This window comes from Excalfactoria chinensis, chromosome 2, assembly GCF_039878825.1.
Source record: "Excalfactoria chinensis isolate bCotChi1 chromosome 2, bCotChi1.hap2, whole genome shotgun sequence".
Classification (NCBI taxonomy): Eukaryota; Metazoa; Chordata; class Aves; order Galliformes; family Phasianidae; genus Excalfactoria; species Excalfactoria chinensis.
The window spans coordinates 84,727,502-84,746,300 of NC_092826.1; the positions used below are offsets into that span (position 1 = coordinate 84,727,502).

At 44.0% G+C, this 18,799-nt stretch overlaps 2 protein-coding genes across 5 annotated transcripts in view; one reads left to right on the plus strand and one right to left on the minus strand.

The window, feature by feature from the left end:
* Positions 1-9,154, minus strand: TPMT (thiopurine S-methyltransferase). Its single transcript, XM_072327983.1, has 8 exons — positions 8,825-9,154; positions 8,036-8,128; positions 7,153-7,285; positions 6,677-6,729; positions 2,660-2,734; positions 1,888-1,973; positions 887-931; positions 1-153 (listed from the first exon to the last, which is right to left on the minus strand). The coding sequence occupies exons 1-8, from the start codon at positions 8,941-8,943 to the stop codon at positions 38-40; spliced, it is 720 nt and encodes a 239-aa protein (XP_072184084.1). The 5' UTR covers positions 8,944-9,154; the 3' UTR covers positions 1-37.
* Positions 9,088-18,799, plus strand: part of KDM1B (lysine demethylase 1B) — a 26,769-nt gene continuing 17,057 nt past the window's right edge. The window contains exons 1-8 of one of the 4 annotated variants that reach the window (XM_072327982.1): positions 9,088-9,173; positions 9,298-9,364; positions 11,880-11,982; positions 12,693-12,817; positions 14,680-14,769; positions 15,550-15,661; positions 16,773-16,889; positions 17,807-17,845. In XM_072327982.1, coding sequence (XP_072184083.1) covers positions 11,893-11,982; positions 12,693-12,817; positions 14,680-14,769; positions 15,550-15,661; positions 16,773-16,889; positions 17,807-17,845 — 573 coding nt within the window. In that variant the 5' untranslated portion in view covers positions 9,088-9,173; positions 9,298-9,364; positions 11,880-11,892. Of the gene's footprint in view, positions 9,174-9,279; positions 9,365-11,879; positions 11,983-12,692; positions 12,818-14,679; positions 14,770-15,549; positions 15,662-16,772; positions 16,890-17,806; positions 17,846-18,799 lie in introns of those variants that run through there. The other 3 variants (XM_072327980.1, XM_072327981.1, XM_072327979.1) reach the window with 3 other exon arrangements.

Genomic DNA, 18,799 nt, shown 5'->3' on the forward strand with positions numbered 1-18,799 from the left:
GAAAGGTAGGATGTATGTTATTTTAAACTTATTTCAATCAAGCTGCAAACTTTATTAGATACATTACTTCCAGAAAATAATCTAGTCCCCACTGCTTGTGTTTGTCTGAGAAGTCACTGACTTTCTGAAGACATTTAATTTCACACTGGCTGCCTGGAAAGGAAGAAAGAACAACTGATCAAAGAATGGAAAGTCACTGAAGAAAGTAAGACATCAGAAAACAAAACTCTATGCACAGAGCTCCTCTTGGTCCATATCAGTGTTACACAATTCACCTTACCTGTCTCTTTTGCACTGGGATGCAACTGTCCATAACAATGACTCACTGCACATAGACACTGCAGAGGTCTCAGAAAGATGTACATTGAAAAGAAGTGCAGGGTCAAAGGACATCAGGAAGAACGCTCAAAACTAAATACCTGCCACAATTCTAACATTATCTTTTTACTGGGACGCAGCTGTACATTTAGCATTTCTGTAGCGTGACATTTTACTTTTCTTCTTTGCCTACAAAAGTACAGCAGAAATGGTAAAACCAATATCCAAAGGCCTTACATAAAAACCAGGGCAGATGGTGATAAGGTGCAGAGATAGGTGAAATGGTCAGACAGGACTGAAGCTACAAGACCACAAGAGACAGCATCTGTCTCTTGGGTTTTTCTCATGTCTTTTCAAGAGCTGAGAAGCTGCATTAAAAGCAAAAGTCTTGTGACAGCACGGCATTTATTTCCCTTATTACTTTTCCATGACTCAATCTCTTATCTAAGAAGCAAGCAGATGACTCCATTACTTGCTGTAGAAGCACACAAATACACATGTGCTTTGCAAAATAAATAAATTAATAATAATAATAATAATTCTAAGTGTAAGCTGAAATACTACTTACCAAACAGGCTTTTAACTTCAGATTCAGGAACATAAAATGGTGGTCCTAGAAAGAAAATGGTGAAGCTAATCAGAGAGGAGACATAAGAAGCAGACAAATATCTGTACTGCAGCACCCACAGCCTCTGCGTGCAGCACCACCTGTGGGGTCCAGAAAACACCATGGTGGAACCCCAGGTAGCCTCAGGTGTTGCCACTCTGTTATCTCCTGGCTGCAGCCAGGGCAGCTGTGTTGTCAGGAGTTGGAAGGTCACAAACATGCCATGGATACAATCACTGTATCCGTTCAGTGCAGCGTGTGAATTGAGCCAACAACCCCTGTGTGTTGTATTGATATAGTTCAAACTAAAAGCTGAAGAATGTGAGAGTGAGAGCAATGTATGAAACCATCGTGACTAATGATAACATGACCCATTCTTTGAAGGACAATTATGCTGAAGAGCTCAAAGGCAAGATATCTTTTTCTTTTGAGAGGCAGCAACTAACATAATGAAACTTAAAATACAACCTAGGCATATTAGCACATAATACAAGTTATGAAAGGGAAAAATACTTCATGGTTTACAGTTTCACCTCCTCCAGGCATATTCTGGCCATGGTAGAGGTAAGGAGAAAGGCACAAGATGTGCAGCACATTGGGCTGCAAGTACTGGGCAAATAAACCAAGGGTCTAAGATGATCAGCATTCTTGGAAGTGCATTGAGGTCCCTGGGCCAGACAGGGTGTATGATGTTACTCTAAGCATTCAGTCTTCCAGTTTCATTTTGTTGTTTATATATCTTGCTTTTCCTTCACTCGTCCTTGGCACATCTGAGTGCCGGAGGGAAAGGGTCGAACTTCCTCAACACCTAAAATGTTTACCACAACCATACTGACACAGTCAGCTATCAAAGAACTGCTGATAAAAAAAAAAACATTGATACCAAGGTATCTACTGCATCTATCCACAATTTGTATCAACATACATGCAAAATCAAAACACGAGCAGTGCAAAGTTCTCACCGTTGTATTTGGTTGGATCATATAAAACCGTAACGAGGAGATAAGAAGAGTTTTTCTCCATTAGGGAGCTCATCAAGGTGATATAGCTAAAAGGAGATAATCGTACTTTATTATTTTGGAACAGCACAAATACTTAAGCATAGCATTCAAACTATTCACCGAATAAGGTAATGTGTTCCTGTGCAGAGACAAGTTGAACTGACCTGCGCAGAAACCAAGCAGAAATACACGAGCATGAAACTCATGCAACTCATGAAACGCCCCAAGACAAGGTTTCTGTATACTCTCCTTAAACGACAATTTCTCTCTTTTCCCACATCCATCTCAAAACAAACAGACAAAAAAATTCACCTGCCATGGTTTAGAACACAGTCCCAATCGTTTGAGATCTGCAGGGCGGCCTCAAACTAAACTCAGGCTGGCTATGGGCAAGAATGAAAAAAATAAAGGGAACTGAGGAGAAAACGAACCAAGAAAGGCAAGAGAAGCAGACGGGGTGAAAAGGAAATAATAACATTCAGATGAGACGTGCAGCTCTGCTTCTGCTGGGTTGCAGCAAACCACATATTTTCCCACCAAGAGGCAGGGCGGCTTCCTGAGGGAAGCTCACAAACCAAGAAGGCAGAGCTCTGTAGCTGCAGCTCGCTGTAGAGAAAAACTTGTTTAGGTCACTTTGTTGAATGACTGAGGATTCGTCCCAGGGTGGCAAGAGGGGAAAAAAAAGGTCACTGGACACATTAGGGAAAAGTAACAACCAAGCAAATTCACTTACCGTTGTCTGTCGCATGGATTCACAGCCACTAGAGCTCCTCTGTCCCAAACGCCATCAAACTTGCCAACAACTGCACTATAGAAAGATGAGGAAAAAAGCTTAAGTATGCCAATAGGGATACTTTACCATTATTCAGATACTCCTGTGAAGTCACAAATAGTCTCCTGCTATCTGTGCAGGCTTGATTTGCTGATATGGTTCAGCATTTTCCAAACAACACAAACAGGCTCTCGAGAAACACTCTGATACACCATCCTGCTACGACAGCATGAGGTGCTGGAATTGCTCGGTATTTCCTTTTCTCTAGGGGGTGCAGAGACAAGCAAAAGGAGGAATGTAATTTAAGTACTTTGGGGATCTAAGTCTGGGTTTTTGGCAATCATACTCCGATATAACCCTTGAGGCAACACTGATGTATATTTGGGACACCAAATTTTATGGTCAACTTCTAAAGCTCACATGTGACTCGCAGCACAAGTTAGAGATGGTACCTCACTGCATTAAGGCTACCGAATATGGCACACACAGGCATTTTTAACGCCTCAGTTCCCAGCTACATGCCCAGGACAGGTAGCTGCAGTTTGCAACTTGTTTAATCTTAGAAAAGCTAAGGTAAGCTGATGCTTGCCTCAGTCTAATGCTGCCACAGACATTATTTGCCCCTGAATGTGCTGGCAGATGGCTTCAAGGACTATCCAAAGCCTGCACATAGCCAAGGCTATTGGAAAACGCCTTTGTTAAGGGGTGGTAAAAGCAGCAGAAGATGTTTAGGGGTATGAAGAGCCTTGTTTCTGGTAGTAAATAAAACCAGAAATTAAAGAGTAACGTAATAATAAATTGCATTATTTTAGAGGAAGTCTGAAATACATTTACTTAAAGAGAATAAATAAATAAATAAATACATTTTGGCAGTACCTTTTTGTGCACTGGGAGAATGCCTGAGTCCCATTGCATCATCTCTTTCTTCACTTCTCCCTGCCCTGCTGCTCATTTCGTTGCAACAGCATTGCTGAGTTTCTGGCACCTAACCTAGAAGCTCCTGTACTTCCTGCTCTACTGCAATGAGACATGATAACACTGTAAATTCTCAACTTCTTTCAAAGCTTGCCAAGACTAAGCCTCTAATTTCAATAATCAGTCTTCTATAAGAAAGGAGAGCTTTAAAGAGACAGTTAAGTACACAGAGGGGATGAGGGGGGCAGGTGACAAACTCAATCATCTGAGACTCAGAGGCTGTTCTCTGCACAGACAACCCTGCTGTGCAACCTCAGGAAAAACCCTGCAGCTTTTTTGCACCTGATTTTTCTTTCTGGCTTGAATCTGGTCTGACCATAATGGTAGCAGTGGTCCAGCGCAGACATTTCAGGTACTTTGCTCTCTGCTGTTGCACTGGGGACTGCAACCAGGGCAGGCTGCAGGCAGCCTCATGCTGTGATCTTTCCTTGCGTCTGGTTTCCTGGCTGCCTGGGCCTCAGGGCCTGCTGAGCCATCTGGGTGCTCCTGCCTCTCTGTGCATCCAACTCCATTCTGAGGAGAACCAAGTCATGAGGAAAAGGAAGAAACACAGCTGACTTTCATCCTAATGGACATTAGGAACACATATCAGTGCCCAACTTTCAGCCCCACGCTGCCTCTTGCTATGGCTTTATATAGCATGCAGCATGAGAGACAGCAATCTATATGTAAAAATCAGTAAAAATCAAAACCTAATACAGGAATTCACACACCCACAGAAATCCTGCTTCATCTAGGCAATAAAGCAACAAACTGCCCTCTCTGCTGCACAAGTTTAGTGGTTTCGATTGAAGCAGTTTTTATTTATTTAAAGCCTGGCAACCATAATTGTATCAGGACACTCCATGATTGTGCAATATAACTGTTCACTGCACTTCCCTATATTCCCACCAAAAGCAGTAATTGCTGTCACTCTTTAACTATCAGGAGGCTTTGAAATGCTTCATTCTGACAAAGGTCACCAGCACACCTGAGATTTCCTCTAATGACTGTTAGGCGTGGAGGTTAAAAGGATTTGTTAGCAGGCCAGCCTCAGCAAGAGAGAAATAAGTTTAATTTCCATAATTACTGGATAATTGTCTGTACACAGAAACTAGAGCTTCATGTGCATTTTGTAGTCCTAATTACCTGCTGACTGCTGTAAGGAATGAGGTCTGTACTCTCACCATAGTAGCACTCAGCACAGAGCTCCGTGTCCAGGGTGAATATCTGCCAATTTATTTTGTGAGTGACACACCTGGGCCCACAGACATGAACTGGAAATGTCACCAGTTACCTATTGTTGGCTAAACCCACGGTATTATCCCACCGCATCATGACGGAAGGGGTGGCTCTCACCACACTATTCGCAACAGATCTTAGAACTGGATTTTTCAGAAGCTGCAGATGAGAAGCTGAAGCAGCCCCCGAGTAACCTGTCAGCTCATGGCTAGAAGGGTATGTAGGAATCGGCACAGCAGGTAACTCCATCACGGGGGGGAAAGGCAGGGAAGAAACCAGTTGCTTTCGCGCACAACCCATCTGTTCCAAGGCATTCGTTTTTGCAAGACTGGTTATATACATAATACTCAAAGCAAATGAAGTCAGCTACAGCAGCAAAAGTCTTAGCCACAGTCTATTGTAACCATTAAGCCTTGACCTCCTCCTTACTGAACTGACAGGGAACAGGTTGTTACTGGCAGCTGCTTCTAGGAAAAGCAAACACATGCACAAAACCTCACCAAAACCTTATAATCGAGGGTAAATTGCATCAGAGTAAGAAAAGCAGGAGGAGGCAACTGCAATACAGAACCTTCAGGTGGTCACCTTTATCTTCCTATGAGATGCTGCAAAACCGTAAACATCCCTTTCTTGCACAGCCTGCAGTTTCCAGCTATCCCAAGCACTGGTGCAGGCCTGAGGACATTTCAGGACAGATTTACACCTGTGGTGAGCACCACCAGGAGGCTTATGGGGGCAAATAAACAAGCAAGACCTATTACCACCCAAAGCCTCCTGTGCTAGAGGCTGAGAGACTCCCTGCCCAGCTCTGTGCTCTGCAGAATCCCCCACCCACTGACACCTGAGCAGAAGGCCAGGTGCAAAGCCAGCACCGGATCTGAGAAGCAACTCAAGAGGATGCAGAGAGCAAAAGGCCACAATATTTTTCAGGATTCTGTAATGTGGCTGGTTCTGAAGTATGCAGCATTTTCCACTGTGTCTTTTAACTAATAAGGAGCAAACAGGAAACAAGGACATTGTAGCAGCAAATTTGGAGCAAGTTGAGCCATGCTTGTAAAGGCACTTGTAGAGTCACCGTTGGACAATATAGTGACATAAACTGGGAGTGATGCAAAATACTTTAAGGCCGTTTTGCAAAGCGTGTTTAATAAAGCATGGGGCACATGATCAGTGGGTTCAGCTTAACCACAATATGTTAATTGCATGGTTTGGGGAAAAAAAAATGTGTTTAGTACTTAGTTAAAAGGAAAAAAAAAAAACAACCATTCAGGACAATCTCTGTAATATTCTCTTCACTTTTGCTAAGCTACTCAGAGGAAGGGATCGTGTTAGGGTTTTGCTTTGTAGAGTCCATCAGTGATAATGAGCACAGTTTCCTTTTACTGCAAAAGCCAATGTGGCTTTGTAGGACTTTCAGATGACAGCTCAGAACAACCAGCCCATTTAAAGGTATTTGGTTGGCATCTTCACCAGATGTTCAGTGCCATAGTTTTTGTTAGCGGCCATTCACATTTCTCATACGAGTTCAAAAAACAGCTTTCTTTAGAGCATATGGTCCAAAGGGCTGGTTCAAATAACATGATTGGACAGCATTAATCATAGAATCACAGAACATTCCAAGTTGGAAGGGAGCTACGAGGATCATCAAATCCAACTCCCATCTTTACCATGCAAAATACAAAGCTTACGTCTGAGAGCATTGTCCAAATGCTCCCTTGAACTCCAGCAATTTTGGGCCATGTTTGGTCATAGAAAACTGTAGAACACTTGGTGTATTCCTACCTGGATAAATCGTAAATACTGCAGCAGTACAGACAAATGTTTCCAGAGGTACTCTAAAATAAAAAAAGAGGGGAAAAAATACTCATCAGAAACTACGTCTTTAGATATACATTTAGGTGTAATGAAGGAAACCGGTGAGAAACCTTCTATACTTTCCTATTGATTTATTTTAACTGAGGCACCTCTCCTGATCCTTTCCATTGAGGTTGTGGCCTGTTGAGGCACGCAGCTGTCCAATTTTAAGATAAGCCACCTTGTCAACTTTATATTTAGGCCTTTCAAAGTTATATGAAAAGCCTAAAGTAACACTCTGAAAAGAAGAACTGCTCAGCCCAGTGTTTCCTTCCAAACCTCAAAAGGAGAACTGAATGACTACTGGTAAGGCAGAGGCACAGAGCAAAAGGACTCGTTTGCTCCTTTGGGCCTGCATTGCATGGCTGAACACACCAGACAGTCTGGCAATGCAGGAGACATACCTGCAACTTTTTGGCTCCTGTGATCCCTGGGACTGGCTCTTCACAATAAGGCAGACTCTGATCTGCAAAGAACTCCTTCAGTGCTTGCTCGCTGACGTCCACGCCAACAATGCTGTGTCCCATGCCTGCCAGCCTGCGCACACCAGAGGTGCCAAAGTTGTGTGAGCATCTCAGTGCACCAACATCTCTCCCACACCACACATCCGTAGAAAAATGGCCTCAGCTTCTGGATGGACTGGTGCAACTCACCTTGACTTTTTGCAGTTCTCACATTTTATTGAACGCTACCCCCCACACAATCTGAGTTTAAATTAGCGCCACTCAACATAGGGCTGCAAAGGGTTTGCAGGCTTTTTTGTTTTGATCCAATTGCTTATTCCTCTATTCCTATGAACCTGGTGAAAGCGAGGATAATTAAACAGAGAACCTATCGCTGTATGCACAAAGATGTTTTGCCACAGGAGCTGAGGCAGCTGTCCCGTGTGCCCAGCAATTCGGTTGATGGGGCAGAGCCTGCAGGCTGCCCAGTAAGCGGTCATCATCACAGACTGTGGTAGCCTGGGCTGTTGGGATTCCATGGGGAAGCAGTTCAGCTGGGGGGGTTGGTTTGTGTTCCTTCCCACTGGCAACCACACAGCCTTCCCTCCCTCCCCCCCAAACAAACAAACAAAAACAGTGAAAGTTGTTACTTTAAAAAGTAGCAACAACAAAAGTGACATTTAGCCCAAATCACCCTAATGCCCAGCATACAAACCAGACTGGCTCCTCCCTTCAGCCCGCCTCTGCCAGCACTTTTCCACCAGCCATTACAGGGTTGGGAATTTCCCTTCTCCCTCCCCACACCAGTAAGGCTTTTCCTGTCACAATCCCTGCCATTCCGTACCACTTCATGTCGACTGCTTTACCACAGAGAGGGAAAAATATCCTCAGCCCGCTCCTGCCATCCACCAGAAGGTCCAGGTACTTCTGTAGGAGCCTGCAGGGGAACAGAGGCGTTTCATTCAGCATTAGGAAGGAGTGTGGGTGCCAGCAGAGCGAGCTGGGTACTGCACAGCACACCAGGCAGTGCCCAAACCATCTGATGCGAGACATATTCATACTCAGAAACGCCATTAGAAATAAAAAACAAGTGATTTCACCTTCCATTTCCCTAGAAAATAACCTCCACTTCTGCTAGCAAGGGACACCATTCTGCTTGTCTCTTCAGGTAACAAAGCAACGACCCTGCCTCTTGGTGGGCCACTGGAGCAGAATGGTGGTTAAGCTGCTGTACCACTCCTTTACACACACCTTTCAGGCAGTTCCTACTGGCCTATGACTGGGTTGGCACCCTCGGCTCTGTCCCCCAGCACAGTCGCTGGCCCTGCACAGCAGCCAGGCCCAGTCCCACACCCAAGAACAGCATGGAATTGCCGCTTCAGCAGGCGTGAGGCTTCAGTGAAGTCACGTAAAGCTCATCGTTTGGAACACGATTTAACGAGTAAAGGCTCTAAATGCAGTGCGAAATGAACGTTCTCTGCCGTTTTGAAGGAAATGTAGGTGACAAAAATGATTTCACTTCCAGGCTGTGGCTGTACGGTCGTTTTCCCTGTTATAAGCGCCGCACTTATGACCAAGAGCCGCTCATCCCGCCCCCAGCACGCTGCCCGGGCCGAAGAGCGAAGCGACCTACGGATGCTCGTGCTCCTTATGGAAGCCGGTGGCACCCGTGCTCCACTTCCGCAACCAGTCCTCCACGGACAGCACCCGCTCCCGCTGCGCTTCGCTCCCGCAGCTCCCCGGCTCCTCCATCGCCGCGCCGATGAGTCCCTCAGCGCGGCCGACCCGAGACTCGAGACCCCCTCCCGGCGGCGGCACCTGCGCGGCGGCGGGGCCGGACCGGGGCGGCGCCTCCCCCACTCTACGCACCGCGGAGAGCGGAAGCGGTGGCTGCGGGAGGCGGGCTGAGGGCGCTCGGCGCCGGTAGGAGGAGAAGGAGGAGGAGGTGGAGGAGGAGGATGGCGCTGGGGATGGCCGCGGCGGTGAGTGAGTCCCGCTACCCGTCGTCCCCCGGCCCGGCGGCGGGGCAGGTGCAGGCGCAGCCCTCCCCCGAGCTCACCGTCGCGCCCTCCCCTCCATCCTTCCCCCCTTCTCTCCCCGCTGCAGCTCTAGCAGGAGGCGGCGCGGGCACGCGTGGATGCGCTCTCCGGCCCCCGGGCGAGTCGGCCCCGAGGTGAGCGCCCCGGGGACGTTGTCGGGGCCGCGGGGGCTCCGGGGCGGCCGCTGTCAGCGCGTTGGGGCTGCGCCCGGCCGCGGCTCACCGGCTGCTCTCGCTTCCTGGGTGTGGGCTGTGTGCGTCTGGTTTCTATTTTCTTCTCTTTCTTTCTTTTTAATTCCACCCCTTACCCCCTCCTCCAGTACAAACTTGCTGTCAACTCTCTCCGCACAGGCCGGACATTTCGGGGATGAAGTGGTACGGAATGTGGCACAGTGTAGGGATGTGTGTCTCTTTCCCCTTTAAAGGGTCTCTTTCCTCCGGCACTGCGATGATAGGGTGTGCAGAGTCGCATAAAGCATAGCGAAGTAGGCAGTGTCCGCTGGTCTTGAAAAAGCTGTGGGTGTGGGAGGTGTAGGGCTTTTGGAAGGGGAAGCGAAGGTAAAGCAGCGTACAGCTGGAAACAATGGCCTTAATGCAGTTCTGTCTGCAAACCCATCTCTTCTCCACCTTCTGCCTCATCCCCGTCCAGCAGCATCCATGACAAAAACACATCAGTGCTTCGCCACATCTACCCTCTGCCTATCAAGGTGGGAACACCTCCGAACCAACAACATTTTCACCAAACTTCTCAGTGGACAGTGACTGCTTTCTTGATTTCCCCCCCCCCCCCCCCCCCCTTCCCTGCCCCAGAGCCCCATATACAAGGGGTTGCATATTCCCCTCTGCCTTTGGGATGGGCTCTGACCGCCTGCAGAACCCCACCTGGCTGTGAGGGTGGGAGGCTGAGGTGATAGAGGTGATGCAAAGGTATACTGTTGATAAGACGAGGAGGAATGGTTTCAAACTAAAAGAGGGGAGATTTAGACAAGACGTCAGGGGGAGATTTTTCACCGTGAGGGTGTTCAGGTGCTGGCACAGCTGCCCAGAGAAGCTATGGGTGCCCCAATCCTGGAGGTGTTCAAGGCCAGGTTGGATGGGGCCCTTGGCAGCCTGAGCTGGTGTGGGTGGCAACCCTGCCTGTGTCAGGGAGTTGGAACTGCGTGGGTTTTGAGGGCCCTTCCAACCACTGTGTGGTTCTGTGACTGCCATGCTACTGGACAGCCCTGTCAGCAAAACCTGACTTTCATTTCCTGGCGCTTGATGTGGTACTTTTGGGAAATGTCATCTCAGTGGCACTCGTTGGCTTTCCTTTCTCTTCTCCAACCACAGCCTCCGTACAGTGGCAAGCTACAGTGGACTGCTGCTGTTTTTTGGCATAACAAAAGATCTATTTTTTTTTTTCTCCCTCTAGTTACATGTGATGTTTGCATGTAAAAGAGTTCATTTTTGAGTTGGTTTCCTGGACTCGGTTACTTTCTCACACATGTGGACATCCTGTGATTACTAATTTTCTTCTGCACTCAAATCAGTTCCTCCTACCTGGAGAGCAGAGGGAAGCAGCCGCTGGCTTGATTTACATCACCTTCATTTGAAACCTTGTAACAACTCCCTCTCTCTCTTGCTGCTAACATTCATGATTCAGTGCTGTAGCCTGCTTCCTTTACGTGTGGTGGAGTGCATTTAGTTTTAATTCTTCCTGCAGGCTATTTTTATTTGTATTTTAATCCCAGCAGAAAGAACGCCTTTGATTACAACATTTTACGTATGCTTTCCAGTTTCTTCAGCATACTTTCTCATACTCCATGCTTTCCAGATTACATAATGAACTGCGGCCTTCTTCCTTTTCCCAGGGATTTGGTTAAATACAAGTATGGATTTGCCCAAGGAGGTTGTGGATGCCCCATCCCTGGAGGCATTCAAGGCCAGGCTGGATGTGGCTCTGGGCAGCCTGGTCTGATGGTTGGTGACCCTGCACATAGCAAGGGGTTGAAACTGGATGATCATTGTGGTCCTTTTCAACCCTGGCCATTCTGTGATTCTGTGATCTATCCTGTGGTGTAGAACGTCTCTCCTGAAGCAGTTTAGTAACTACCTTCAGGTAGCTGTAGAGTGATAGAGTCTCTTCCAGTCTAAACAATCTGAGTTTTGGAACTTACTTGGTGGGGAACATCTAAACATCTCTTTGTTGTCTGGAAAAGTGCTGTACTGTGCAGATCTCTTGTTACCGATAAATCAGTTGTCAATGAGGAGAGCACTGTGAAGGCTGGGATTTCAGAGCTCACATTGTGAACTGAAGTCTACTCACTTTGCTGACCCTAATTCCAGTCCAGATCATCATGTAATGCAAATCAGATTACTGAAATCCAGGGTATGCTGATCTGGAACAGGCCGTCAAGAAGTACTCAAGGATCTAATCTTAACTCTGAATTTAGTTTAAAATAAGATTGCTGTTCTTTTCCCCACAATGCCACCTTCATATCCATCCTGAATTAATAGGTGGGCTGAACAGATTCTCGCTCGGGTTCCTCTGACAGAAGCAGCAGTCTAAGTGTGGCCGTACTGTCCAGGTGATTGGATAGCTCTGCAGATTCAACCTCAACTATTTGTTATTCTTATTTTCTTAACCGCTCCCTACTTTTTTCCTTTGCAGGTCTAATAATACAATGTCAGCTGGAAGGGTACGAACAAAGAAAAAGGCATGTTCTTCAGAGCAGTCTCCAGACAGCCTTCCTCTGAGGAGTTCTGGAAGACAGGTATTTATAATGATTAGGCACTCTTTTCCTGTTAACGTCTACAGAGAAAGAGGGTTTTGCTGTGGATACTGCAGAGACAGAACACTTTTGCAGTTAATTCTATGAAGAAGTAGGCAAAGCTTCTTCTTTATCAACAGTATTCGGAAGAGACAAATGCTCAATATAACTTAAAAATACTTGATGTGTTAAAAATACAAGCAGAGCTTTCTGTGCAGCTGAACCAGGCTGTCCAAGACCCAAAGCAATGTGATACACAGCATCTCTGAAGCCCATAAGAGGCAATCGTTATACAGTTTTGCACCTGGAGTCCAAAAAATGTCCTCCAAACCAGCCTTAGTACTTTGAGGCAGAGATAAGATCATGGCTAATTAATATCAGTAAGTATGTGAAGGAGAGATTTTCTGAAGGCAAAATAAGCTGAACGCCCAGGCTTGACTCATTAGCATGTGATGGAGCTTAAAATATTATTTAAACTGGAGGCTTTGCTTATAATTTCTTCAGTGGCACTGGTTAAGCAAAGGCAAGTCATTTTTAGCTTTAAATGATATTTCCATCCTTACTGTTCTGTTTCCTTGGGGTTTTTTTTGGAGGGGGGCTTGTGTCCTTTATAGCATTCAATGCCATGCCGCAAGCTGCAGAACTGTCTGAGTGCCTCTGTTAGAAAACACATCTGTGTCATTTCTGGTCAGATTTCAGCTATTCTTTATTAGGTGAAGAAGAAAGCAGCTGAGGCAACAGATGATGACGATGATGCATCAGAAAAGAAATACAGGAAATGTGAGAAAGCTGGATGCACTGCAACGTGTCCCGTTTGCTTTGCCAGCGCAGCCGAAAGGTTTGTTTATGCTTATTTGCATTTTTTTTCATGGACTTTTCTAAGCTTGCTATGGAAGTTTGAAATTCTAACCACGTTTTGAAAAGTCCCTTCATTTTCAAGTGTAGAGGGGGAGCACTGAGGGGCACTAATACCAGTCTCAAGATGCCAGGAAAGTGTCACAGGTTGTTGCTTCTGTGGTTAAGTTTCTACTGCGCAAGTTGCTAATTCTGATAGAGTGTGTCTTCAGCTTAGTATAAACCCATTGATGCTATGAATGGTGTCCTCTGGAACACGCCTTGTTTCTGTGAAACCAAGAGCATGTGAGTGTAACCTGAGGAAGCTAAACTTGCTTTCGAGACGGAAAATGAAACTGCCATTTACTGCAGGAATTCTTGTTGTTGCTGGAATGTTTTGCAGTCTGAGGTGAGGTTCCGAGCTTGACATTTTAGGACTTGGGAGACAGTCCTACTTCTCTGAACTCCTCGCTCTCAAGTTGTTTGTGACTTGCAGTGTGCTAATGCCAGCCCGTTTGCATTCTGACCCTGGAGATGCATCTCGTCAGTACTGTGTGTTCAGTATCTATAAAAAGAAACATATCAGACCTCATTATGCAGTAGGCAGACTGTGATTATATGGCATTGTTCCCTCTCTTGTTAATTGGGCAAACTTTCCTCATTTTATTTAGTCTCCAATGATGTGAAATACTCCAGTGCCTCATTTACTTGCCTATGAGAGTTCTTCTTCGTTAGCAGGAGTTAAATGTTGTCGCAGGAAAGCCAAGTGTTTCAGCAGTTGTGCGGGAGACTTCTAGGGGAAAGGAGTACCTGAGAAATCATTTTTACTGATGTTATATATATATATTTGAAACAACAGATGTTGCATAATCTTTTTAAAAAATATTATCTTAATCTTGTGATCAATCTTATATTTCATGTACATATATATATATACATATCCACTATAATACATGCTTTCAACGTTATTTATTTGAGATGAGATCATTTCACCACTGTCTATTTCAATTAGTACCTTAGGTCACTGCTTTTCACCTTGTACATTTGTCTTGAGTCATTACATTGAGTTTAATGAGAATTTTCGAAGTGAAGAGAGATTGCTTTTCGTAACGAATATAACCTCTGCTAATGGACATTATTTCCAAGAGTAATAAGGAATAAAAGTCCTGAATGTGTAAGGGTTTCCTTAAGGTTTTCCCTCTTTGGGATAAAATTGCAGCCAACTTGGTCATGTGGGGGAAACAAAAAAGGCAACATCTGTTTAGTGTTCAGATTTGTATATATAGTCGTGTCAGCTGTTCTGGGGACTGGATCTTGTAATGATTTGTGAATCAATTGATCGCCCATACAAGAAAAACACTCATCAAGATGACCCCCCTCCTGCTCCTGCACCAATACCAGAACAGAATGAAAAAAGGTAAAGAAATGATAAGTTCTTACAGAGAGTGACTTTGCCTTACGCATTTAGAAAATGCTTTGTGTGTCACAGTAGGTATTATAAAAACAACTCTATTTCATGTTCAGGAAGTGTCTACTTAAAGGGTATTAAAGCAGGGCTCAGTGGGCCATTGTTGGAGAGAGGTTTCTGGAAACCAGGCCAACTATAAAACCGCTCATTGTGTACACTTTGCCTCCTTTGCATGTGGTGTAGCTTTGTTTGGGAACTGGAAGTGTCCGAGACAATTGAAATGATCTTCTCGTTATTGTTATTTGAATAACTGCAGTGCCTTGTGCAAGTCAGCCTTCGTGAATGTAACACCATGTCCTGGCTTGTCCCGAATATTTGGTTCACATTCTAGAATGTGCTCTTATGAATAGAGTTTTCGAAATGTACCATAAAGCTATTTCTGTGTTTCTGCATTTCAGATGTGCTAAAAATGGGTATACGTCTAGATGGTATCATCTTTCCTGTGGGGAGCACTTCTGCAACGAATGTTTTGACCACTACTACCGAAGGTAGATTTGACAATTAAGATTGTGCCTTTTCAGTGCTTATTAAAATTTGACGGATCATACTAGTGAAGAGACCTCATATACTTGTGTATAATACGAGGGTTCATCCTCTGTGCTTGGTTTATTTGAAGTGATGCTTCAAGTGATATTGGTGTTAAAACTGCAGCTGTTGTATGGACTAAGCATAAACGTGTAGCATGAGCAAAACCAGTTACTTTACCTAGGCTGTTCTCCAGGTGCAGTTATTCAAAAGCTTTCCTCTCTTAAAACAAGAGAATTTTAGAAGAAGTGAGTAGATTTAAGTAGTTCTAAGTACATCCATTCTACCCTTAGATAGTAAATTCACTTTACAACGTGAGCTCAGGAGAGTTAACTTGGCTCAGAGTAAGACCAAAGCCAGCAAGCAGGTTTTGCTTTCATCTCAGTGACTGTGATGACTCAGGTCAGGGTCAGTGAGTGCTTTGGGCTTCAAGCTCCTTTCTGTTTTTGTGGGAACTGAGTCCATCTCTGCTGAGATTTTTGGGTGCTTATGAACTCACCTGTAACTCAGTCCCTGTTTTAACTTCTGGGAAGTATGCCCATTACCAAGAGGATATAGTGTCCAGGATGCTCTTTATTGCTATCACAACTTGCTTTGTTTTTAATAGGAAAAATATAGGATTCTATTTAGCCTTATTTCTCAGTCCTTACATAAGGTGTTTAATTTTAGAGTAACCACTGTTGCTTAAAATGAACTAGATCATTCAGTTTCCTAACTGCCTGCCTTTTTCTCTTTCTTTTTAGCCATAAAGATGGCTATGAGAAATACACTGCCTGGAAAAGGATTTGGACAAGTAATGGGAAAAGCGAGCCCAGCCCAAAAGCCTTCATGGCTGATCAGCAGCTCCCTTATTGGGTAAGGTGGATGGTGATTTGTGGAATACGGTGTATTTCAATATGATGTTTATTTGTGAAGGTATACAGTTTTGAATGGATGTTTAAATTAATTCCCCTACTCTGTCTTCCCCATCCTCTCCTCTCTTGAGCTGAAAAACTTTCTGATATTGTATGATCTGGCAGCAGGTCAGATGAGTTTTTACAGAGGCTAGTGATAGATAATAATTCTGATCAGCTGCTCCATTGTTGGACACCTTCTCCAGATCTCACAGAAAACAACTTTCTTCCGCTTTTTGTTGAAGTAGCAGCTAAGATGTATAGTATTCAGATAGAGTGGGGACTTAGACTTAGTGGGGAAAAATGGGGTATACCAGCTATAGCGGACTCTTGAGTCTGAAAGACTTGCAAAACACTTGATTTTTGTATTTCCATGCTGAAGGGAGTAGAAGAGGAAGAGAGATGAGAATGGGATAAAGTTTTAAAAAATATATCACAGAATCATAGAATGGCCTGGGTTGAAAGGGACCACAATGTTTATCTAGTTTTTACCCCCTGCTATGTGCAGGGTCACCAACCATCAGACCAGGCTGCCCAGAGCCACATCCAGCCTGGCCTTGAATGTCTCCAGGGATGGGACATCCACAACCTCCTTGGGCAACCTGTTCCAGTGCATCACCATCCTCTTTGTGAAAAACTTCCTCCTAATATCTAACCTAAACCTCCCATGTCTTCATTTAACACCATTCTCCCTTGTCTTATCTCGTAAACAGCTGTTCTCCTTCCTGTTTATACACTCCTTTCAAATACTGGAAGGCCACAATGAAGTCTTTTGAAGTAGTGTATGATATACTTTTTGCAGCAACGCTTGCAGAAGAAACTGAAGTAGTAACTTGGTGTTGAATCGATTTTGGGTTAGGTTCTGTGGTGAAATTCAGTCTTTTAGGAAATCAGTGCAAGACTTAACATATACAAAGTGTCTTACACCTGAGCTTTGAATGAGAATGAATTTAACAACTGTGTTTAAGAATTTCCTCACATCTACCTTCGTTCAGTTGGTTATCTAGGCTTCATTAACCTTATCTATAATCAGTCAGTAACAAGTAAAAACATGTTTGTTTTTTGACTTGTAGGTGCAGTGTACAAAGCCAGAGTGTGGTAAATGGCGTCAGCTGACAAAGGAAATCCAGCTGACACCGCAAATAGCAAAAACATACAAATGTGGTATGAAACTAAACAATTCCACCAAGGTAACACAGAAGACTTTTGCTCATATGGAAACTAATAACAAGTTGATTTTTTTTGTTTGCAGACATTATTTACTTCTTCCTTTGCTGCTTAAAGTTTCTAATCTAAAACCCGCTGCCCGATGGCCTGCAGAGTCGCATGATTAAAGGCCTACAAGCTGCTTGGCCTTTTCTGTATCCTGAGTAAAAATATCAAGAAAGAAGAATTTGAAATACTTTCTGTCTGTAGCCAATTATAAAATCACCCATTCTGAAGCTATGAAAAGCTTATCAGAATATACAAAGTAGACATGCACCACAATGTTAGTTTTAGTTCGTCAAGCCATACTCATTATTGAGGAAAATGATTGAAAAGCTCAGTGAGGTTTTGGTAACTTCTAGCAAGTTCTGTCATGGGAAGTTCTCAGCTTTGGCATGAGGGTAACTCTTGAAAAGGAGTCCTTATAATGCCACAGTATCCTCTTAGTAAAAAACATAACATTTCATCTTGGAACTTTGTGATATCTTTGAAACAGATTAAGGAATTTTGGTTTTATAGTCTAGACTGGAAGAGTGTCTCTGAAAAATGTAGACTCTTCCCATATATTTTTTTTCCCCTTCCAATTTGTTTTAGTGTTTCACTCCATTTTGTGGAATAAGACTCATATTCTAATGTCTGATAAATAGAGACTATTTAATTCAATGAATGAGAAATATTTTCTGGTATATTCTGGTGGTTTTTTTTTGGTGTGTATTGTGTTTTTAACTATAGGTTTCTCTATTATTTACTTTTAGTAATACAAACATCTCTGCTACAGAAAGCTAACATGAATGCATTATTCGGTTTAAGGAAATATGCCATAGCCAAATTAGTTCATTTTATATTTAACTTTTGTTGTACAGTGTAAGAATAGCCCTCATTCAATTGACTTTTCTTTCAGACGGAGGGCTCAGACCAATGTTCCATGCCTGAGGACTTGGTGAGTAGCAGCTGTTCCTCCTCATTTGTTCAGAATACAAAACCAAACCCAAAGCATGGCATACATCTTTCCTTTTCTTGGTCTTCTGGCCTATTGTAGCAGTATTTATGCATTTTGCAAAGGACACTGTTTGCAACAGAGCCTAGGACCTTCTACTTTCTCATCTTTTTTCCTCACTTCCCTGACTACACCAGTTAGATTTCAGGTGGTTCTTGGTGTCTTTGAGTTGTGGCCAGTGATACGAGGTTCACTCCTGATTCCTGTTTTTGATCAGGCAATACAGCATTCAGCTGCCAGTTTTCAAATAAACAATCCCCATCCCCAATTTCCCTCTCCAGGTGGTTTCCATCTTTAGTCAAGCTTGCCTCCTCTTTTTGCGAAGTGCACGGGAATGCCAAAACATGTTTTCTCTCTCCTCTACCTCCTAGTACAAATAATACTTGTTGATGCATGTTGGTATTGTGATCATTTTATGATCGTGTAACCTCACATTTCAGATTGAGTATAATATGATAAGCCAGTGTTGCTGAGTGTACCTGAGGTACCTCTGTCCCAGGAAACATGTTCATAATTACTGTTGACTGTTGCAGAAGCTTGGTTGTTTTGTTTCCTTAATGCATGTTTGCTTTGTAAGACAAGGCTGAATCAGTAGCATTTCTTAGGGTTTTAGAAGGTCTTTGATGGGGATAGTAGAATTTATATTAAATCAATCGGTTAGTTTAGACTTCTAAGTTCAGATTTCTGGTTGCACAAGCAACTGTAAATGTTTTATCGAGGGCCTGGTAAGGCATAGGTGCACTGTCGTGGCATGTCTCATCTGTTTGTTTTCCACGTGGGCGTGGACTTTATGAAATCTCAGCTCAGTTTCTGAGGTTAATACTGCTAGTTTTCTGTGTCAGGCTGAGGACAGGGAAAGAGGGAGAGAAAATGTCTTTATGACTCGCAAATCTGAGA